The sequence below is a fragment of the Chelonia mydas genome, chromosome 3, assembly GCF_015237465.2.
Source record: "Chelonia mydas isolate rCheMyd1 chromosome 3, rCheMyd1.pri.v2, whole genome shotgun sequence".
In the NCBI taxonomy this organism is placed as follows: Eukaryota; Metazoa; Chordata; order Testudines; family Cheloniidae; genus Chelonia; species Chelonia mydas.
The window spans coordinates 64,781,225-64,803,179 of record NC_057851.1 but is presented as its reverse complement, the minus strand read 5'-3'; the positions used below and the strand labels follow the sequence as shown (position 1 = coordinate 64,803,179).

The 21,955-nt window shown below is 39.9% G+C and overlaps 1 protein-coding gene and 1 long non-coding RNA gene across 2 annotated transcripts in view; both read right to left on the bottom strand.

Moving 5' to 3' along the window:
* The window catches only part of ZNF292 (zinc finger protein 292), a 61,067-nt gene that overhangs the window by 24,356 nt on the left and 14,756 nt on the right, over positions 1-21,955 (bottom strand). The window contains exon 2 of the mRNA XM_037894430.2: positions 125-279. Coding sequence (XP_037750358.1) covers positions 125-279 — 155 coding nt within the window. The remainder of the gene's footprint in view (positions 1-124; positions 280-21,955) is intronic.
* Positions 10,662-13,063, bottom strand: LOC122464993. The gene is made up of 2 exons (XR_006289479.1): positions 12,454-13,063; positions 10,662-10,727 (listed from the first exon to the last, which is right to left on the bottom strand). It is a non-coding gene; the product is annotated as an uncharacterized LOC122464993 (long non-coding RNA).

The following is a 21,955-nucleotide window of genomic DNA, read 5'->3' as shown; positions in this document are numbered from 1 at the left end:
TGGATCAAACCCAACTCTTAAATTCAGACCAGAAATTATCAGGTAGCCAGTGCAAATGGCTTAAAAATAAGTGATCTACAGAAGATTCTACACACAGTATCCAAATCATTGAAAATATACTCACAGTGCTAAGCGTTCAAGCACAAAGGCTACTTTTTCACACTCAGCGGTAAGGTAAGGTCGTGCTTTCACGTAGCTTCGGATTGCCACTGTGTATACCTGCAACAATGGCAAGGGATCTTCTGACGTCTTCCACTTTTCTGCATATTCTAGGAGTGTCTGTTTAGAGGGAAGAACATAAAGCGATCACAAAATATATTCAACAACAGTGATTCCCAGATTTATACCTTCTTCCTCCTTAGCTAGTCCATCTGTATGTTCTTGGTATGATAAGGTATGACTTCTCAAAATTTCCCAATTAAATAATATTTTCTTTAGGCCTTCAGCAAAAGAGGTTTTTATGAAAACTTATTTGGAACTCAAAATTATGCTTATCTGAAGAAATAAAAATTGACTCAACTTTGACCTTCTCCATCTCCTCATCCTCCCCAATCCATATACTACAGTTTGGCAACATTTTAAAACTTTAATATTCAAGGCCAACATTTTAAGATGTAGATGTCTAAAGCTAAACGGCAAATCCGTATTTGGGAATGTACACGGGCAGCCAGATTTTCGGGGTGAGAGTGTGAAGAACTATGGGTCTGAAAGTTCACTTATTCAGAAGCCTGTATGATGGGGTGGGTATCTAAGGCAACTAAGTCTGGAAATTTTAGCCGTTTCCTTACTTTCCCTACCCCGAGGGAGCTGTTTCTCAGGAGTCTGCATCCTCTCTTCTGCCCATTTACTTGTACCATTTAATGGAAACACTGTCTGTTCTAGAAGGAAAGCTGACTTGACAACATGGATTCTAAAAATATAATGCATGAATCCCATGACATTAGCCAACCAGGATTCAAATTCACTTTCCTATTTGACACAGGAATACTTACAATACTCTCTAAACAGGATCTATTGCAGTGATGCGCACTCAAGTCTGAAGAGAGGGTGAAACAACAGAAGAGGCATAACTGCCCCTTTCATATCAGTTAGGGTCTTGTGGCCTCTGCAATTCTACAGCTGCAGCATTTGGCATTTTCCCAAGATATATGGAATTCAGAACTTTTGTAGCTGAATTTGCCATTTTGCTGCAACTGGGCACCCAAACTTCTGTTTTATAACTCTGTATCCTGCCAAAACCTACCTACAGCTGCCTGTGGCTCTCTGGCTTTCCATAGAAGGGAGAAATTTATTGAATTATAATGCACTGTTACCCCATGGCATCCAATCTGTGTAATGGCTCTGGAAAAAATAGTATATGATCTTGTAAATAAAGACTGAATCATAATGCATTTGCACCAGGGGATCAAATTATGATTGCATGGGCAACTGTAAATCTGGCTTTCCTAACTTCCATGTGCCTGACTTTATATCCTAAACAACATTTTAACGTGGTTTTATTTTTAAAGGACAAAGGTAAAAATATTTTTATTATATACAGTTGGAACCACTTCCCCATCATGGACCATCAACAGGGTTTGAAACCTGAGCCTTTAGCACTGCAGCACACAGACTGCTACCACTTGAACTACAGGACTAACCACATTAGCTCGCAGCAAGAGAAGGCTGTTATTCCAGAGAGGAGATGGGTTGCTAGCACCATGTGCTGGTTCTGCAGGGTGGTTGCGGAGGGGAGCTCAACCCCTCACTCTTTTGCCACGCTGGGACATGGGGGCTCCTGCCCCACATGGCCCCCTACAGATGCAAAAATAGGCTGCTGGGGGGCCTGTGCTGAATCTGGGGAGTTTATGGGTGGAGTCAGATTTGTGTATCTCTTTTCAACCCCCGGATTTGGAGGAGCTCCTGCCCCATCTGGTGCCCACCGGAGGCTGGAGGTGGTGGTAGGAAACTGGGCTAAGTTCAGGGGGAACCAAGCTTCGCGCTGTCTCACTCCCATACTGTTACAAATGCTCTGGCAGCTTTCTTGGTGTTCTCAGTGTTGAAGCTGATGCTTTGGGAGTTGTGCAGCATTAGCCTAGCCTAAGTGTGCCCTGTGATTTGGGCAAGCTGCTAGAAGTTTCCTGACACAGAGAAGGGAAATGGTGATATTTTTAAACACTCTCCAACTAAACCTAACCTCAATGGAATTTCACGGGACAAAGAAAAGGCACTTCTATAGCATCAGCGGATTCACCCTGCAGAATATTAAAGGTCTGCTGTACACAAGTGATAGAGCTTCTCAAACAAAAGTACACAAAAATCCTTATAATGGAAAATTTAGGCAACTAAAACATACGGGCTGCTACCGTCTCCCTCTATAATTAAAGGATTCAGAAGAAAGCTTGAGTAGTTTTAACACACAAATTTTCATTTTAAAGCTTATTTACATGTGATTTAGTGGCTCCCTATATCCACTGAGTGTTTCTGAGATGGCAAAAGCTTAACAGCAATTACCATTTGAACATTTAAAAATTTGTCTAATCAACCAAACATTTTTAATGAAACCACCAGAATTTCATTAACATTAGATTCAGAGTTTAATGCTGGAAGGGACTGTTGTGATTGTCTAGTCCAGGGGTTCTCAAACTGGGGGTTATATGGGGGATTGCGAGGTGTCAGCCTCCACAACAAACCCCGCTTTGCCTCCCACATTTATAATCGTGTTAAATACACTGGACCCTCACTAGAACACGTATCTATATAGCACAAATTCACATATAATGTGGTCGCAGCCATGAATCCCAAATGTAATTACTTTAACTGGAATTAATTTTAACACGCTTCCTGCTTTAACGCGGTACCGCACATGGATCCCAAATCCCGTGTTCTAGCGAGGGTCCGGGGTATATAAAAAAGTGTTTTTAATTTTTGGGGGGGAGGGGGGGGGAGGGGAAGGTTGCACTCAGAGACTTGCTATGTGAAAGGGGTGGTCACCAGTACAAAAGTTTGAGAACCACTGGTCTAGTCTGACCTGTACAACACAGGCCATGGGAGACTTCCCTGAATTAATACCTGCTTCAAGTCCATTAACTGTGTTTGAATCTTGATTCAAAAGTTTCTTCTCCACAACCACTGGCAAATCCTTCTAATGATGACTTACTCTCACTGTTAAAATATTGCACCTTATTTCTAGTCAATTTGTCTAGCTTCTACCGCCAGCCATTGGTTCCTGTTATGGGTGTACTAGACTGAAGAGCTCTCTATATTAGATTTCTGTTCCCTAAGGAGGTACTTCTAGACTGTGATCAAGTCATCTCTTCATCTTCTCTTGGATAAGCTAAACAGACTCTGGGAAATCAGTCTCTCACTATAAAGTGCATTTTCCAAACCATTAGTCATTCTTTTAGCTCTCTGAACCCTCTCCAATTTTTCAACATCCTTCTTGAACTGCAGACACCAGAACTGGACACAATATTCCAGTAGTGGTTGCAGCAGTGGCAAAAAAGAGGTAATATAACTTCTCTATTCCTACTCAGTATTTTCCTGTTTATATATATCCAAGGATTGCATTGGCCATTTTGGTTACAGTGTTGCACTGGAAGCTCCTTGCCAGCAGATTATCCACCAAGACCCCCAAGTTTTCTTCAGCATCACTTCTTCTCAGGATAGACTCCCCCTTCCTGTCCTTACACATTTGGCTTTACCGAAACATAGTTTGCCAGTGCCAATCTTATCAATCAGTCCAGATTGCTTTGCATCTGTGACTTCTCTACACTACTTACTATTCTACCTATCTTTGTGTCATCTGAGAACTTTCTCTCAAATGATTTTGTGTTTCTCCAAGTCAAATGATAAAAATATTGAATAGCATAGGGCCAAAAACCTGTCCCTGGGGGACCCCATTAGAAACTCAGCCACTCAACAATGATTCTGCATTTATAATTACATTCCAAGACCTATAATTTAACCATGTTGATTTTGTATTTTTCTAGTTTATTGATTAAAATGTCATGCAAGAACAAGTCAAACGCCTTATAGAAATCTAAATATATTACATCAACACTATTACATCATCAACTATGTAGTCTCACTAAAATAGATCAAATTAGTTTGACCAGACTTATTTCTGTAAACCCATGTTAACTGGCATTAATTCTATTACCCTCCTTTAATTATTTATCAGTCAGGTCTCGTATCAGCCATTCCATTATTTTGCCTATAATTAAAGTCAGGCTGACAAGCTTATAATTATCTAGGTCATCCCATTTACCCTTTTAAAAATACTGGCACAACATTAGCTCTCTTCCAGTGCTCTGGAACTTCTCCCATGTTTCGGGACTTATTGAAAATCAACATTACTAGCTGCAAGACCCCCAAGGTCAGCTCTTTTAAAACTCCTAAATGCAAGTGACCTGGACCGGATATTTAAAAATGTCTATCATCATCCTTAGTTCTGTTGGTGTGGAGAATTTGTTATCATAATTATATGATATGAAAACATCATCTGCTTCCGCCCCCACCCCCATACAGAACAGAAATAGTTAATAAACACTTCTGCTTTTTCAGCATTGTTAATAATTATACAATGTCCATGTAGTAATGGGCCAATTCCATTGTTTGTATTAAAAAAATGAAAGGAATACTCTTTTAAAAACTCCTTTTTATTGTCTTCAACTCTGCTGGCCACATATTTCCCTTTTAGTCCTTTTGCTTCCCTTACCTATTTTCTATGCTTCCTAGCATATAACCTATACTATCAATTCCCCTTTTCCCCATTTGTTTTATATTATTTACACACACACGCTTTCATCTCCCCTTTATACCACGCTGTTATTTTAAACTAGTGTAGACTTTTCTTTCTTTACTGGCTTTTTGGGCATCTAGTAAAATGTTTTTAAAGAGCTCCTAATTATCATTCGCAGTTTACTATTTAAAATCTTTCTCCCATCCGTTTCAGCTCATAATTATTTTCAACTTTGTGCAATTAACCCTTTTAAAGCACCAAGTACGTATGTTACTGTTTTGACTGTATTTCGTTTGCAAATAAATTAAATCTAACCTGATTTTTAGTTCAGAGATCAATTAGTCTGTATTTGTCAATGTTTGGTCTGATACAGACTTGTGGTGCTGGATGACGAAGATACGAAAAAGTCACCTGCAATTTCTAGAAATTCCAAGGATGTTTGAGTACTTGCAGCATGAAACCTCCAGTGTATATATATATATCATTCAGACTGAAGTCCTCCATTATAACAGATTGTTTTCCTACACATAAAGATAGATGTTCAGGGAGCTGTCCATCCTGCTGTATAGTGTGATTTAGTGGTGCGCAGCAGACATCAACTAGTACCCCATGTTATGTGCAGAACATTAATCCATAAGAATACAAGATCATTTTCTTCTGAGTTATCAGTGACTCAAACAAGCAATACCATTTTTGATAGAATGTCACTCCATCCCCCCTTTTGCCTACTTGATCTTTCCTAAATAAGTTATAACCAGTGATTTTTAACATTCCGATCATGTGCATCTTCCCATCAGGTTTCAATAATACAACTACATTGAATTTGTGCTCATAAATGAGCAATTCCATTTCTGTGTTTAGTATCCAGGCTCTTGACATTGGTGTATAGACAAATACAGAATTTCTTCTTTTCAAGTGCCTTGATTAAATTTTACTCCTGACATCTTGATTTTGTGCTAAATGAGTGCCTCTTTATTCCTCCTGCCTTTCCTCACCAAACTGAAAGACTGGCAGTCTTGAGGTAGCAAGGAAAGCTCCTGTGGTGGGGAGCTGCCAGAGCCTTTCCAAGCTGCCTCCCCTACGAGAGGCTTTCACAGACACACATAGCTACACATTGTAGTATGGATGCAGCTTGCTTTTCATTGCTGCTGCCAGTAGCGTGCAGTGTAAATGTCAAGATTTAAATGTTAAAAAAAAATTTCTACCACTACCCTGGAACACTATTACACAATATAACAAGTCCCATTTTAAAGATTCCTTGATATTTAACCTCGTCTGTGAAAGTATACTAGCTGTGCAGAATAGTTTTCTGTGACCAGTGTAGGAGAAACAAAATACCTTTAGGTTTCAGAGTAGCAGCCGTGTTAGTCTGTATTCGCAAAAAGAAAAGGAGTACTTGTGGCACCTTAGAGACTAACCAATTTATTTGAGCATGAGCTTTCGTGAGCTACAGCTCACTTCATTGGATGCGAGCTGTAGCTCACGAAAGTTCATGCTCAAATAAACTGGTTAGTCTCTAGGGCGCCACAAGTACTCTTTTTTTTAAAAAAAAAATACCTTTACACATTTTAAAGCTAGTTGGAGTTTGAGAGTACTAACTGCCACAACCATAGGTTAATTTGCAAATTATTCACTCACACCATGAGTAGTTCCATTGATTACAGTGGGACTATTCACAATAGTAAAGTTAGGCACATGTGTAAGCATCTGCAGGATCAGGGCCTTATCTAGGAGTTTATTATCTGAGAACTGCAAGCTCTATGCAGGCTAACTGGATCATACCACCATTATACCAGAGCATCTCCTGCGTATTGAAAAATAGAAATATGACTCTTCCTTGCCAACCTGGAGGAGACATAGGTTTATCGTTTAAGTTTTTTAGTTTTATTTGCTTGTTTATATTTGAGAGAGAGTGGGTGTACTGTGTGTTTTAAAATAAATCTAACATACAAATCATTTTTCGTAAGTAATGACCATCTTAATGAAGTTTTCTGCTTGGGACATACTGGGACCTACAACCTAAAGACTTCATCCTCTCTGGCTTTGTCTAGACTAGGATTTAAAAAGGTGTGTTACAACGTGTTAACTTTTAAAAATCTAGTGTACACAAAGCAGACAAGTGAAAACCTAAGCTCCTCCCAAGCTTGAATTCAACTAGTTAGTTAAAATCTACACTACCTTGTCTACATTAGACTTTTAGAAGGTGCTAGCTAGCTAACATGTTTAGCAATATACGGTTACATTCTAGTTTGGACAGCCTATTAAGCTCTGTCTCTGCTAACGTGAAAAGCTTATTTAAAACTGTTTTTCAACTAAGGGCTCATCCACACTACAAATGGAACCAGGAAACTATTTTCAACACAGCTCTCCTCATCCAGTGACAATATGGTTGCAATTTGTATTAGGACAAGACCTTTATTTAAAAGGGAATGAAAAATGTAATTTCTACTCTGCCTGCAGCAGTAGAGATTCATTGCTCCGGACGTGGCATTTCCCCACTAGAAGAGAAACTGATTTGGATTGCATCTGTTTCACTCTACTGCTGCTACTTTGGAGAGTTGTACTGTTGTGGAAGCACTACTGGACGCAGTAGGATAGGCACAATGAGAAAGGGAAGAGAGAAAGGCGAACTAAGCAGGAGGAAGGAGACAGGCAAGATGATACAATTGTAATGAATATCCATTTTGGGGTCTGAATTTAGTCCTTGGTCATAAAACTATCCAACATGGCTATGCCTACTAATATTGGATTAACCAAAGCTCACGCTTCAACATCTTGAAAGAGGCAGAATTCAGGAAAGGATTCTCTTCCCAACCACCCTCATGTAAACAAAAACAAATGGTCAGATGCACTATGGTTTTTGATCGGCTTTGCTATAACTGATCTGCTTAAACATTTTCTAGAGGTAAGATATCAGCTCATAAGGACAAATGGTCTGGAAATGCAAACCCTATGTCCCTCATTCTTTGAGCTAACAGACAGCAGTGTTTGGAGGAAAGGGAGAAAGGGGACCACCAGTGGAGTTTTTCACTCTCTACCTGGAAATAAGAGTAGTATTAACAGACTACAGTATAAGGGGAGCTTAACCTCTAGCATTCCTCTAAAAATAGGATACTGCCATACTGGCCTCTGAGAACTGACAAGTCTTGCAGAATTAACTACCTTCTTTTTACTAGATATGTTGGTCTCTCCAAGTTAACGGTGAAGCACAACGAGATGCTATGAGATACTTGTCCAAGGTAGCAGCATTACTGTTCCTGTCTGTGAATACAGGTCTTGTCATTGTGGCCCCTTTCACAGCAAACTAGGTTCTTATGAAAACATTTTTTCTTAAAAATTGTAACAATGCTTTTTATTCTTGAGAATGTCACTGAAGGAAAAATGTTTACTCTAATATGCCTTCTCTTTTATTCTTCTGCACTGGAACTAACCAACATATGCTGAGCAACAGTATACCCTTCAGTCCCAAGTTAACAATACCGTTTTGCTTGTTTTATTATCTCTTGAATGAAGCAATAATCCTCAGACAGGCAAGACTATTTTTAAAGTTATGAATGGTGGAGCAAGGGACTGGTGACTTTATGAGGTAGAAGGGGACAAAATGGTGTTTAAGTTCAACACAGTTAATTTTGCACATTTTCTTAAATTGATTTTTAAGAACTATATGCTACACATGTACATACAACCGCATTTTCTCCAATCCCTCAGACAGAGACAAAACACCTACAAGATCTCTATCAAGCATTCTTAAAACTACAACACCCATCTGCTGAAGTGAAAAAACAGATTGACAGAGCCAGAAGAGTACCCAGAAGTCACCTACTACAGGACAGGCCCAACAAAGAAAATAACAGAACACCACTAGCTGTCACCTTCAGCCCCCAACTAAAACCTCTCCAGCGCATCATCAAAGATCTACAACCTATCCTGAAAAATGATCCCTCACTCTCACAGATCTTGGGAGACAGACCAGTCCTCGCTTACAGACAGCCCCCCAACCTGAAGCAAATACTCTCCAGCAACCACACACACCACACAACAAAAACACTAACCCAGGAACCTATCCTTGCAACAGAGCCCGATGTCAACTCTGTCCTCATATTTATTCAAGTGACACCATCATAGGACCTCATCACATTAGCCACGCCATCAGGGGCTCGTTCACCTGCACATCTACCAATGTGATCATGCCATCATGTGCCAGCAATGCCCCTCTGCCATGTGCATTGGCCAAACCAGACAATCTCTACGCAAAAGAATAAATGGACACAAATCTGACATCAGGAATCATAACATTCAAAAACCGGTAGGAGAACACTTCTACCTCTCTGGCCACTCAGGCAAGGTGATATTTAGACATGTTTTGACTTATATGTTGGGAAAGTTCTGATGTATTTATAAATTAAATAATTTCCTCAACTGATTTTCTCAGGCATGTCATTACATATTTAGGAAGCATACCATATTCATTAAAGACACCTATGAAACTTCATGGATAAAGTTACTCATATAGCGTAGCTGACATTTAAATCTAGACCTGACATTTATCCTGGACCTTTAATTTGAATTAGTTTTTCAAACCATACTATTTTATAGACCTAATTCATTCCCCACCCCCCACCCCCTTTTAATATCTAATCCATTTGGGATACACAAGTGAAAACACAAATTAAAAAATTATACAGATTCAAAAAAGGTCAAGGCTAAAGTTTATTTTTATTCAAATTTTAAAAAACACGTGAAGTTCAATTGAGTGTGAGGTTTTACAATATTATTATAAATGTTGGGAAATGGGGCGGGGGGGGGGGGGCTGGGCTGTTAATGAAAATGCCTGCATATCTTTTGTAAAAACAAATAAAAAAACCAAACACCTAACAGTATTGACAATGATGTATCATCACTGATTAATAAAAGCAAGCGGAAACTGCTTGAGGTGCTAGCTATGTTGACGGTAGAAACTATCCCATCGACTTAGTAGCATCTTCATTGAAGTGCTACAATGGTGCAGCTTCGCTGCTGTAGCACTGTACAAGACAACAAGACCTAAGTTTCCCTAATTCTCAAAGTAAGTATGAGAGCAGAATGATCTGGTAAATTCACTGTGATTTGCTCAGTGAATCACATTTCTCTCTTCTCCCTCACTCACTGTGAAACTATCATCACATTTATCACCCTGCTGAAAGCGTCCAGCATTATTTATGTCTGGTACTGCCCAAGTTAACACACTGCAATACTTTCCATATATCAGTCTCAACCTATCAAATACCGCATGCCAAATGTATTAGCAATATTTCTTTGACCTTACAGCCACACTTCTGAAATCTAGATATGCTTGGTAAAGCCCATCTAAAACACTGATGTCCACCTTGCATGTACAACTATGAAGAGATGGGCTTTTGTCTCCACCCATCAAGTCCCATGCAGATACCCTCTTCTCTGTAAGGATAGGCTTTTCACCAGCCAAGGTATCGTGGTCAGAGCACAGGTACAATGAATTTTACAAAATGTGGGATTAAAACAGCATTTTATTTCAGCTATACAACCTGTGAAAGAAAAAAATACTAGGATACAGGAAGTAGATTTACATCGTGTAAACTGACAAGTGTTGCATGTATGAACTTAACTACAGAAAATACATCTTTAAACAGATATGCCTGAACATTCTCTGTATTTTTCTATTGCAGGCTTTGAGTAAATCACAATGTTCACATGAAGGCTTGAAGGGATACACACAAGATCCATTGTACAAATGCATAGCTGGAAGATGATTAGGCTCATGAGATCTATAGTGCTTTTCCACTTTCAAAACTGTTTATTAGAAAGCACAGAATACAGATCAACATTCTTTGCTCAAAATTACAGTGCTGCAGTATTGAAGCTGTAGTTAAAGTCAAAAGCACCATTCCATACTAAAACCCTCTTTTCGGTTACTTTTTTCCCCTCCTTTGGGGCTGAAATGTCTTATGCTTTGCCTCAGTCCAGATGATGTGAAGATTATTTTTGGCTGCAAAAACAAAACAGATTAATTTGGCCACTTGAGTTAATAAACTATAAAGAAACCACAAACATGTATTATACTTTAATAGTTAATGCCTTTTGTGAATTCAGACAAAATGGTTTAGTTTTGTAACTATAAAAGTGGTGTATTATATATATATGTTCTATTTTAGAAATATAATCGCTCTACTTTTCAGATGTGAAAATCAGAAAATGGACTGAATATGCAGTATCTAATTTCCTGCAACAATTCAAGCAGAGATCCTCCATATCCATCAGCCTTTCCTGGCCTTTTGTACATGGAAATCAGATTACCAAGTGGCAAACCAGGAAGGCGTATCTAGTGGATCCTGCAGGGTCAGTGTTGGGTCCAGTACCATTCAACAGTTTCATTAATGACTTGGACAATAGAGTGGCAAGTATGCATATAAAATTTGCAGATGACACCAAGCTGGGAGGGGTGCTAGCACTCTGGAAGACAGGATTAGATCCAAAACAACCTCGGCAAATTGGAGAATTGGGCTGAATTCAACAAGATAAAATTCAATAAAGATAAGTGCAAAGTACTTTACTTAGTTAGGAAGAAAAAAAAAAAAATCAAATGTACAACTACAAAATGGGGAGTAACTGGTTAGAAGGTAGTACTGCTGAAAAGGACCCGGGGGTTATAGGGATCACAAATTGAGTCAATGTTGATAAATGCAAAGTAATGCACACTGGAAAACATAATCCCAACTATACATATAAACTGATGGGGTCTAAATTAGCTGTTACCACTCAAAATGATTTTGGAGTCATTGTGGATAGTTCTCTGAAAACATCCACTCAATGTACAGCGGCAGTCAAAAAAAGCAAACAGAATGTTGGGAATCATTAAGAAAGGGATAGATAATAAGACAGAAAATATCATATTGCCTCTATATAAATCCATGGTACACCCACATCTTGAATACTGTGTGCAGATGTGGTCGCCCCATCTCAAATAAGATATATTGGAATTGGAAAAGGTTCAGAAAAGGGCAACAAAAATTATTAGGGGTATGGAATGGCTTCCGTATGAGGAGAGTAATAAAACTGCGACTATTCAGCTTCGAAAAGAGAGGACTAAGGAGGGATATGATTGAGGTCTATAAAATCATGACTGGTGTGGTTAAAGTAAATAAGGAAGTGTTATGAGAAGGAATAGATAGCACAAGAACTAGGGATCACCAAATGAAATTAAAAAGCAGCAGGTTTAAAACAAACAAAATGAAGTATTTTTTCCACACAACCGCAATCAGTCTGTGGAACTGTTTGCCAAAGGATGTTGTGAAGGCCAAGATTGTAACAAGGTTCAAAAAAGAACTAGATATGTTCATGGAGGATAGAGGTCCATCAATGGCTATTAGCCAAGATAGGGAGGGATGGTGTCCCTAGCCTCTGTTTGCCAGAAGCTGGGAATGGGTAACATGGGATAGATCACTTGATTACCTGTTCTGTTCATTCCCTCTGGGGAACCTGGCATTAGCCACTGTCAGAAGACAGCATACTGGCCTAGATGGACCTTTGGTCTGACCCAGTATGACTGCTCTTAAATGTTCTAAGTCTTGTAATGCACTCTTACATTAACTAACCTTAGAGCTAAATCTATAAGTACTGGAATAGGCTTCCAAAGGAGATTGTGGAATCCCCATCATTGGAGGCAAAGAACAGGCTGGACAAAACATCTGTCAGGGCAGTTTAGGTTTACTTACTCTTGCCTCTCCACAGGTGCACAACTTGACTTCAAGGCCTCTTCCAGCCTGTCTCTCTATATGATTCTATGAAGTCAGTCATCCAAAAAAAACGAGCACCAGATTTTTTTTGGCTAATCCCAGGTGATCACAGTTTCACATGCTTTGAGATGGTACACTTTCATAATATACAGCACACTACAGAGTTCAAGAAATTTTAACTTGCAGGTATTGGAGTAAAGCAGAATGGCAGCCAAACCAACTGGGGAGACTTATGTATCATCTAAAGAGGTATATAGAAAAAGGACAGGGTTGGGCTGGTGATCAGCATTATTTTTCTCCCCACCATCACCATATTTAAAGTGGCATTGGATAAAGTCTAGGAGGTCTCTTTGGACATTTTCAAGCTTGGTGTGCTCTGAATGGTGCACTGCACAAAGTGGCAAGACCTCTACTGCATACTAAAGTTTTATTTGAACATGGAAGCAATTGTCACATATTTAAACATCCATGCCACTGTGGACAAACCCTCCTGAGTCCACTTGTCCCACTGGTCTCAGAAGGGTAACTGCAGTGTCTCCCTCCCTCGAAATCTTCAGCCTAACATCCTTCCCATAAGAATAAATCCTTAGAGCTGTACCGTCTTTAGAGGTCTGCTAGGTGTATTTGACCATACAAATCAACAATTCTCAAGGCAGGACGAAAGCAGCTAAGTTCGGGTTGATATCAAAGATTGACCAATGAAGGGAGAAAGGACTGCCCTGGTCTCCTGCAATGACAAAACTTTTGTGAAATCTGTATTGAGCATCTAACAGTTAATAGTACTAGGTGTACGCACAACATGGCTGAATCAGTTCAGGAAATTTCAGTTTCTGATCGGATTTCTGTGCAATTATTCAGCCATAATTTAGTTTTCTGCAGGTCACATACTGTTCCATTTGCCTTCCAAAGAGAGCAAGAACTCTGATATGGGAGCAGATCTTGAGTGGATACAAGATGTCTCACTTCATAGATCCTCTGAAGTCAGACAACTTATACCAGCTGAGGATCTGCCATGTATGTCATGATTCACTGGATTTTCTATATGTAGAGCTCTGTATCCTTCACTGAAAAGCTATTTTATAAAAATCTTCTGCATATACCTTGTAGCAGATTATAGCTCACACTCTAGGCTTCCTTCAACAGCAATATTTTAGGGAGGTGCTGGGACTCCTTTCTGCTGGTGGACATAACTGTGTGTCATGCTAGGAATATACAACACTATGTGGATACCAGTATGGCTCTGCACTTCAGGGCAGACCAAAACGGGGGGGGGAGGGGGGGGGGGGAATAGTTGAGAGGGTTTTTGGTAGCTGTGTAGAAGTACTTGGCTGGCAATTCAACACCCCAAGAACAGGGTAGTTAAATTCAGTGTTACAAAAGCACACTCTTTGATATGGGACCCGACAGTTTCTTGCAGATATGTTAACCTAGAGCAGAAGCCAAATCCATGACTTTCCACACCACATAACGCAAGTGATCGGTTTGTTCTCCTTTGCAAATCCTAGGACAGGTCAGTTTATTGAAAGATTTTGTAAGGCAAGTTATAGGAACCCCCCAAGTAAGTTAGAATACAAATGTAATTGCTAATCTTTATATTTAAAATCTTTTGGATAATACTACTGAAGGGAGAGCCAATTACAACAGACAAGACCAGAAACGCTAAAGGAGATAACTAATGTCTCTTTAAAATCCCAAACTTAAAGCATAAATCTGTTATTCAGTAACACCGAAGAGAAAGTTAGTGCTAAATCTGAGCTCTCTCTCCTCTTATTATTTTTATTTCATCTACTTTGTGTAAACTGTTTCTGCTGTAGAGGTCAGTTAGTTTGCCCTCCTTGCATGGGTCTTTCACAAAGCAAAAGAGGAAAGAAAACGTTTTCAAGACAAGAATGCAGTTGTAAAAGTCACAAATTGGCAGGAGACATGTAGTACCTGCAAGAATATTTAGCTCATGCTTAAACATGGACTAGATTTCAAAATATGACTCTACGGCTTTAAAAACTCCTGGTTAGTACAGTAGTTCTTAAGAAAACAACAATACCTCACCCACTCACCCACCCGTGCTTGGAAATTTAAGGTTAAGGTTGAATTTTCCTTAATTTTATATTTCTATATCTATTATACACTTAAAATTAGAAAGTATAAAAATGAACAATTAAGGTCACACCGCAAACCATAACTGTGTTCCAATGCATTCCCAAACTCTCACATCATCTACCTGCCTCTTATCTGTGTTTAAGATAGATATGCTTTTATAAGGACTTTAAGAAGTTGGCAGCCTTTGGCTAAATTCACTTTATTTGCCTTTGTTGCCTGTGGAGTCAAGTAACTACATGAAACAAGCATTTGGTTATATTTTTCACACGCACACAATTTACCACCCTTTGCTGCTGTGTAAAAGCTACTATTTTTGATCCAGTCCTTAAGAGGGTCATACACATATAGCTACTAATAGTATGCAGGGCCACATTAAGATATAGGCATGATATGACTGTGCCTAGAGCACCAGGTCTTAAATCACGTGACTTTGGAATCTCAGCTTTCATTTAAAAAGTGTCTATCCCTCATGGCTGCAAAGCAAAACTCAAAACCATGATCCACATCTAAATGATGCAGTGGTGTCTACTATAGTAGACAGCCTAGAAACAATAGTTTGAACTACCTCATGCAGCTAAAGTATTAAATTCCAAGCCCCACTCCTCTGGGAGGCACCACCTATCCTAACCCAAGAAGGGGACTCTGGATGTAGCAGATAGGGAAGGAATGCAATGGGGATAGCCCATCTTCCCAGATAGATAACATCCCAGGTTCTGGGGTAAATACTGTGCCTGTTCCTCCTCTGCTCCCACTGCCAGCCCTACCTCTCTAGGTGGGAGAATGTTCCTGCTTGCTCCCATTGTGGAGGAGGGCGGGGGGGAGAGACATGACAGACACATGCCAGCATTCTGGAGTGGAGAAAGCAGCCCCATGCTACTGCCCCCGACTCTTTGCCACTTCTACACTAGGGACAAGGCATGATACACGGGCAGAGGTGGAGACACACAGGGCCTGGTGTCATAATCTGTATGGGGGTTGACAATGGTTAGGCTGTTGAGATCATTGTCCATCATGCTGAGCAACACTGTCTCATTGTTTCACTGTACTCCATCTCTATCTATCCGTTGTGTCTTTTCTTAGATTGTAAACTCTCTGGAGTAGACAGGTTTTTTTTGTTCTGTGAAGCACCTAAGCACAACATTGTCCTAGTCCATGACTAAGGCTCCTAGACATTACAGTAGCACAAATAATAATAAACCTTAATCCATCTTCACACCATCAGAGCACTTTGACAAATTTAAACCCCATATACTTTGGAAAATTATCCAAAAATGACTGTCCTAAATGTGATCTCTTGTTAAAGAGATTTTTAAAGTCTTTTTCCACTTCCACAGCTTGTCCATGACCTTGAAGGAGTTTTGTATAGCAAAGTAACAGTGGGTAATTCAAATACTATAGTAATGTAAAACAAAAGCCTGGATGCACTGATCAAAAACATCCTACACATATGGTGGTGTAGAAAAGGTATATAATTACCAATTTTGGTACAAAGACACTTTGCACCACCAGATCATTATGAAAGAACAGCTGCTTCTGATGTTAGTAATGAAAGGATTAGCTGCATCCACATTTTGCAAGGTGAAAGGGTCCTTTTTGTCCTTGGGTTTGAATACAAATTTTTAAGCTCTCCATATGGACTTCTTGTTCTACTTGTGTTTTCTTCCTATTTTCTCTTTATAAAGTCCTTGAATGTTAGATGGAGGAACATGCACAGAACCTTTCTGGATTTTGAAATGGAAGTACTTATGCCCCCAATTCTTATCCTTTACTATATTCTTCCATCTGTCCCACATGTATTTCTAATACAGAAATACTTAATCACAGTTCAAACAAATGGAGAAGGAACTATCCAGTCTCTCCCTTCTCCTCTCCTTTGTCCAGGTGATACAGTTCCCCTTCTTCTGGTAATGAAATAACTCTTTGTTTTTTAATTTTTTAGTACATGATTTTTCTGGTGTGTTTCCAGTTAGGAACCTGAAGAAGATACTGATAGAGGCTTTTCTTTTGATTTATAACATCCTGTTGCGTTGTGACAGCTTTGGAGAATGATTCTTCTTCCTTGGTGAGGGATGAGTCTGAATAAAAGCTCCGACCGAGTTCAAAGTTATCTCCCACTCTCCACCCCCACTTTGTTTCAAGTTTATGGGACTGGTTACCTTTTTAAGCTTAGAAGTTGGAATTCAGAGAGGTGGCTATTAGCTTTATTTATATTTTCCTTCTCAGCTTTTCTATTTTTGCAATTTTTGTTCTTTACCATTTCTCAACATACAAATATAAGAATATTCATTGAGGAATAATGCCTTCAAAAAGCTTGAAACAATTTAAATTCATACTGTTACAAATTATTGAAATCTACATACTGGCTACGCAGAAAAAACAATTTTTCTTCAACAGGCACTGTGTGGATCTCCAAAGCCATCTGTATTTAATACATATCTGGAGATCAGCACTTGGTGTTTGTTCCAAAACAGTAACAAAAATGAAGTATTGTCCATACACATTACACATCATTTATAGCTATTTATGAATCAAAACTTGATAGTAGATGAAAACCAGAAACAGTTTCATGCATCCTAAATTAATTCTCTTTCCCTTCCTCTCTTTTTCCAAGGGTCTTCTGAGATGTCACTTTCTCTTCACTCCTGCCCTTCTCTAAGGCAGTGGTCCCCAAACTGTGGAGCATGTGCCACACTAGGGATGTGTGGCGGGACGCAGGCCAGGCTCCCCTCAGGGGACAGGGAGGGAGCGCCACCCAACCTTGCTCCACTCCCGGGCCCCTGCCCCCAGATCGTGCTCTGGCCCCGGCTCCTGAGGGGTGGGGTGGGGGGCACAGACAGGTTCCATGATGGTATGGGGGGACACGACAGAAAAAGTTTGGGGACCACTGTTCTAATGTCTTGGTTTCTGATTCCCCGTCTCTGGCTAAGGAAAACAGGTTGCTGCTTCTCCTCCCAGGGACGATGTGTGTACTGCCTCAACAACTCCTCCAGGCACTGCTGGCACTTGGTGCTGAACTCTGCAATGATACCCCTGCAGCACTAGACCAAAAAACACCCTTTCCATTTGTACTCTTTTCTGTATCTCTGCTCCCTCACTATTTCTCCACTCTCTGTATAAACTCTTGTATTGCTTCTACTGCCCAAGCAAACTGAAATATATAAAAAATGTAACTTTCACCCTACTTCTTCTGGGGCAGTGGTTCTCAACCAGGGGCATGTATACCCCTGGGAGCATGCAGAGGTCTTCCAGGGGTACTCGGCGGAAGGGGACATGCAGCTGGAGCCGAACGGGGCCGGGGGCAGCACGGATGGGGCTGGCCAGCTGAGAAGCCCCAGAGACACGACAGCGGCGTTGCGGACTATGCAGAGGAGAAGACGATTCAGAACTCGAACCTGTAGATGGCCATTGCCAGTGATTGGAGACAGAAGATCCAGAGAGCAGAAAGCAATTCATCTAGATCAGTGTATCTCAACCTGGGGGTTGTGTCTCCCGCAGAGGTCGCGGGACGGGTTTAGATGGTCACAAGCACAGGACTGGCATTAGGAGGTAGCAAGTCTGGCAACTGCCCGGGCCCCATGCCACACGACCCCCCAGCGACACTAAGTTACATGCTTCAGTCCTCGGTGATAAGGCTCAAGCTTCACACAAAGCTTGCAAGTGAAAAACAGGTTCAAGTATCACACTGAAAAGTAAGCACAATATATGCCAATCCATTTTATAATTATATGGCAAAAATGAGAAAGCAATTTCAGTAATAATGTGCTGTGACACTTTTGTACTTTTATGTCTGATTTTCTAAGAAAGTAGTTTTTAAGTGAGGTGCAACTGGTGGTATGCAAGACATATCAGACTCCTGAAAGGGGTACAGTAGTCTGGAAAGGTTGAGAACCAATGTTCTAGGGAAGCTCTGTGGGCAGGGGAAGTGACAGGTGGAACTGGTCCACAATTGATTATTTTCAAAAGTGCAGGATCTAGGGAATGGAGATAAAAATGGTCAGCAGAAAAATGTGGTATACCTATTACCCTTTGCTAAATTTATGCTTAAGGATAGCATATTGAAGATTTCCTCATAGGTTTCTGGGGACTAACTGTTAAAGAACAAAGAGTCACTCTTATATGCCTCAGGCTTTTGCATAAGACTTTTTTTTTTTTTTTTTTTTGAAATAGTCAGCTTTAAAATGTTATAAATTAATGTAAACAACTAAAATCTCTCCATGTTTTTCTACTCAAACAAAAACTGTTTAAAGAACCATTATTTGTCAAAATCCTATAGAAGTATGAGTTTTCTACAGCAGAGACTACAGAAAATTTCAAATGAACCTTTTCAAAAGTCACAGCAAACCTCAAGTGATATTCCCCATTCCCCAACTGCTATAAAGAAAAATAAATAAAATAAAATTAAAAAATTGAAGCAGTGCACAAGCTTCAACAAACATTTAAAAACTAACTCACAATGGTTTTGTAGACCTTTTCACCCCTGTTAAATGGAAATCCTGATGTAACCTTAACTGTGGTGGTGCTTTTGCCTCACTGTATCACATCACGGCCAAGGGTACAGTTAGTGGTGTAAATTGGGGTTATTTGGTCAAAGGCTCCCTCTGACACAGCTTCCCTAATGAGGAGCTCATTTTAATGATCAAAGTGCTCTAATATCCACCTGTATAGAGAAATAGTCTTGAAAACTGGTATGCCACAAGAGAAGCTAGTTTGTGGTGAAAATTTGGGGTCATTTGGTCAAGGGGTTCCCAGATATACAGCCATTTAAAGTAAGCTGCTTATAACTATCAGATTGATATAACTTTTTTGGTGCAAAGCTAGGGAAAATCTAAGACACTGACCCTGATGAAATAAATGTAAAGTATGGACTGTCCCCATGATCAGCTATTGAATAGTGTCAAGGATCAGTTTAGAAGTATTTCAAAAGTTATTGCACTCTAAAAGCTTTAGGATCTCTACTTATAGACAACTTGCAATGGTAAGAGTTATTGTTTCCTCAGGAACTTCGTGAGTAATGCACTCAGACTCTGGCTTAGAGGACTAAGCACTGCCCCTTGCACACAAGGCCCATGAGTCTGATTCTCCTCCTCTGGAGTTTTGGGTTCAGCACACATCCACTTTTAACTTTGTGTCTGAGGCTACAATGGGGATCACTGTGCAATTCTTTATATTGCAAACACATGTACTAATACGCTATAATGTGAACTAGACCTGAAATAAACACAAAAGCCATGACAGTATGAAAGTAATTATTGTTCCTGTCACTGTAGAAAGTGTTCAAATTAGTCAAACACCACGGCTGAGCACTGCGACTAAGCAACATAAAATGCACTGTCAATGCTATCTGTAAAGAAGGCTGACTTGGAGAAATATTAGTACTGGTAATGTGCTTGCACCATAGAGGAAGAGACAACATCTTTGGAGCAAGTGTAAGATATCTCCAAAATAGCAGTGAGATATTTACTTCAGAAGTATTGTCAGCCATGTAACTAAAATTGTTCTCAATCTGACATTTTCTTCACACCCTTCCGCCCCCCAGAAATTACAGCACTTCAAAAGGTGAAAGTGAGAGGTGTGAACCCTGGGTTTGTGTAGACTGGAAGAATTACTGTAGAAAGTTGTAATTTGTTTTCTGTGCTTATTTTTCATCGATAAACATAAGTTACTGTTTTGACTGATGACATTACCCTGGAACCACACTTACCAATGTCAACCTTATGTCAGTCCTTAGAATACACCTCTTTATTGGTATGTTTCCTGATGCTCAGCAATCCCCTCAACTTCCTGAGAGTCACGACAACTTGTTTTTCTTTGGTCACACTCAGTACCATTATTCAAGATGAGCATGATTACAATACCCAAAGGCTGCCTTTAATCTTCCCTCTATTAATGTTATTGTCCTTGATAACAGTTTTAAGGTAAAAATCTGAATATGTATGTGGATTTTAGAGTGCTCTGAAATATCAGCTGTTAAAACCAGAAGCTCTCTCAGGGTAAAACTTCCAGAAGAAGCTCCCTCAGAATGCAGCAGACAGCAACTAATGTATACAATATACATTCTCAGAAAGCTGCCAAGGAAAGGACTCAAGCTCACAGTACGTTGGTGCTGCTTGGTTTCAATAGCCACAGCATGTTATCTTGAACCACTCATCTTGATGTAAGGTTGCCTGCAAACATTCTGGCACACAACAAGGCCCCAGTCATGCTGCACATACAAAAATAAATGACATTCTGGCTTATCAATTTGGCTGGACCCACACTGTCAACACAACTTTTACCCTGGACAACTTTTAAAATATTGCTTCCCCGAAGGCAGTGGATGACAGACATTAGCAGAGACCAATCCTGTGGGGACAGATAATTTGAGGAGGATAAGAGCAATAGATCAAACCTCAGACCTGTGCAAAAAAACCCGCAAGTTACAGAACTATAAAATTTTGACATCAGTTTTTTTTTTTTTTTTTTAAATGGGGTTGTATCTTGGGAACCTCTTGCTCAAATGACCTCAAATTTGGACCACTAATTTGGACCCAGATCCCCTTGAGGTACAGCAATATTCAAAGCAATCCACGTTAGCATGTGAACTTTAGAGCACTTAGAAAAACTGGCTGTGAAACAGTAATTTAATCTCAACCTTAACTACAACGTTGCTACCTCTCCACTATCAGTGCACCCAGTACACTTTAAAGAGCATGCAAAGGAGGTGTATTTCTACTTCTCTTTCTGGGGTACACATCTCAACCTTACACTTGAACAGCATGCTTCTTTCTACCACTTCAATTGAAACCCCTATAACTTTATTTCCCTTTTTGCCCTCATCTCCCACAGTACCATACGCTAGCCCGAATGTGAAACGCACCAGTTCCATTCTGTTACTTCTACTTCAGCCACACTATGTGCGGTGGTAATCATTTGATGCCTGGAATAGATGAAAAGTAGAAGGAAGAAAGGAGAAGCAAAGATATTTAAAATTCTAATTCTCTCTCCCTCCTGCCACAACAACCTCCATTAAACGGAGGAAGACAGCACTCATGAATCCGCTGCTCCTGCAATCCTTGCTAGGGATAGGCTGCACAAGGCTAATTAGGCCTGGTCGACACAAAAACAGCACCGCTTTAACTAAAATCTGTTACAATGTCTGGTGGCAAAAATACAAAGGACTGGGCAAGAAGAAACCAGATTTTATACTTATACTCTCACTATCCAGCAGGAAGGGGTTTTGTGGAAGGAACAAAAGAAGCCTGATATTGGGAAGAACACCTCGTAATTTGATTGACTGGCAGCACTGTGATCTTTGGAGAAAGTTACCCTTTTAGCTGCAGAGATGTCTGCCATGATAAAGGTTTTAAAAGTGCTAGTGGTAAACAAGGAACAATCCCAGAAAAAC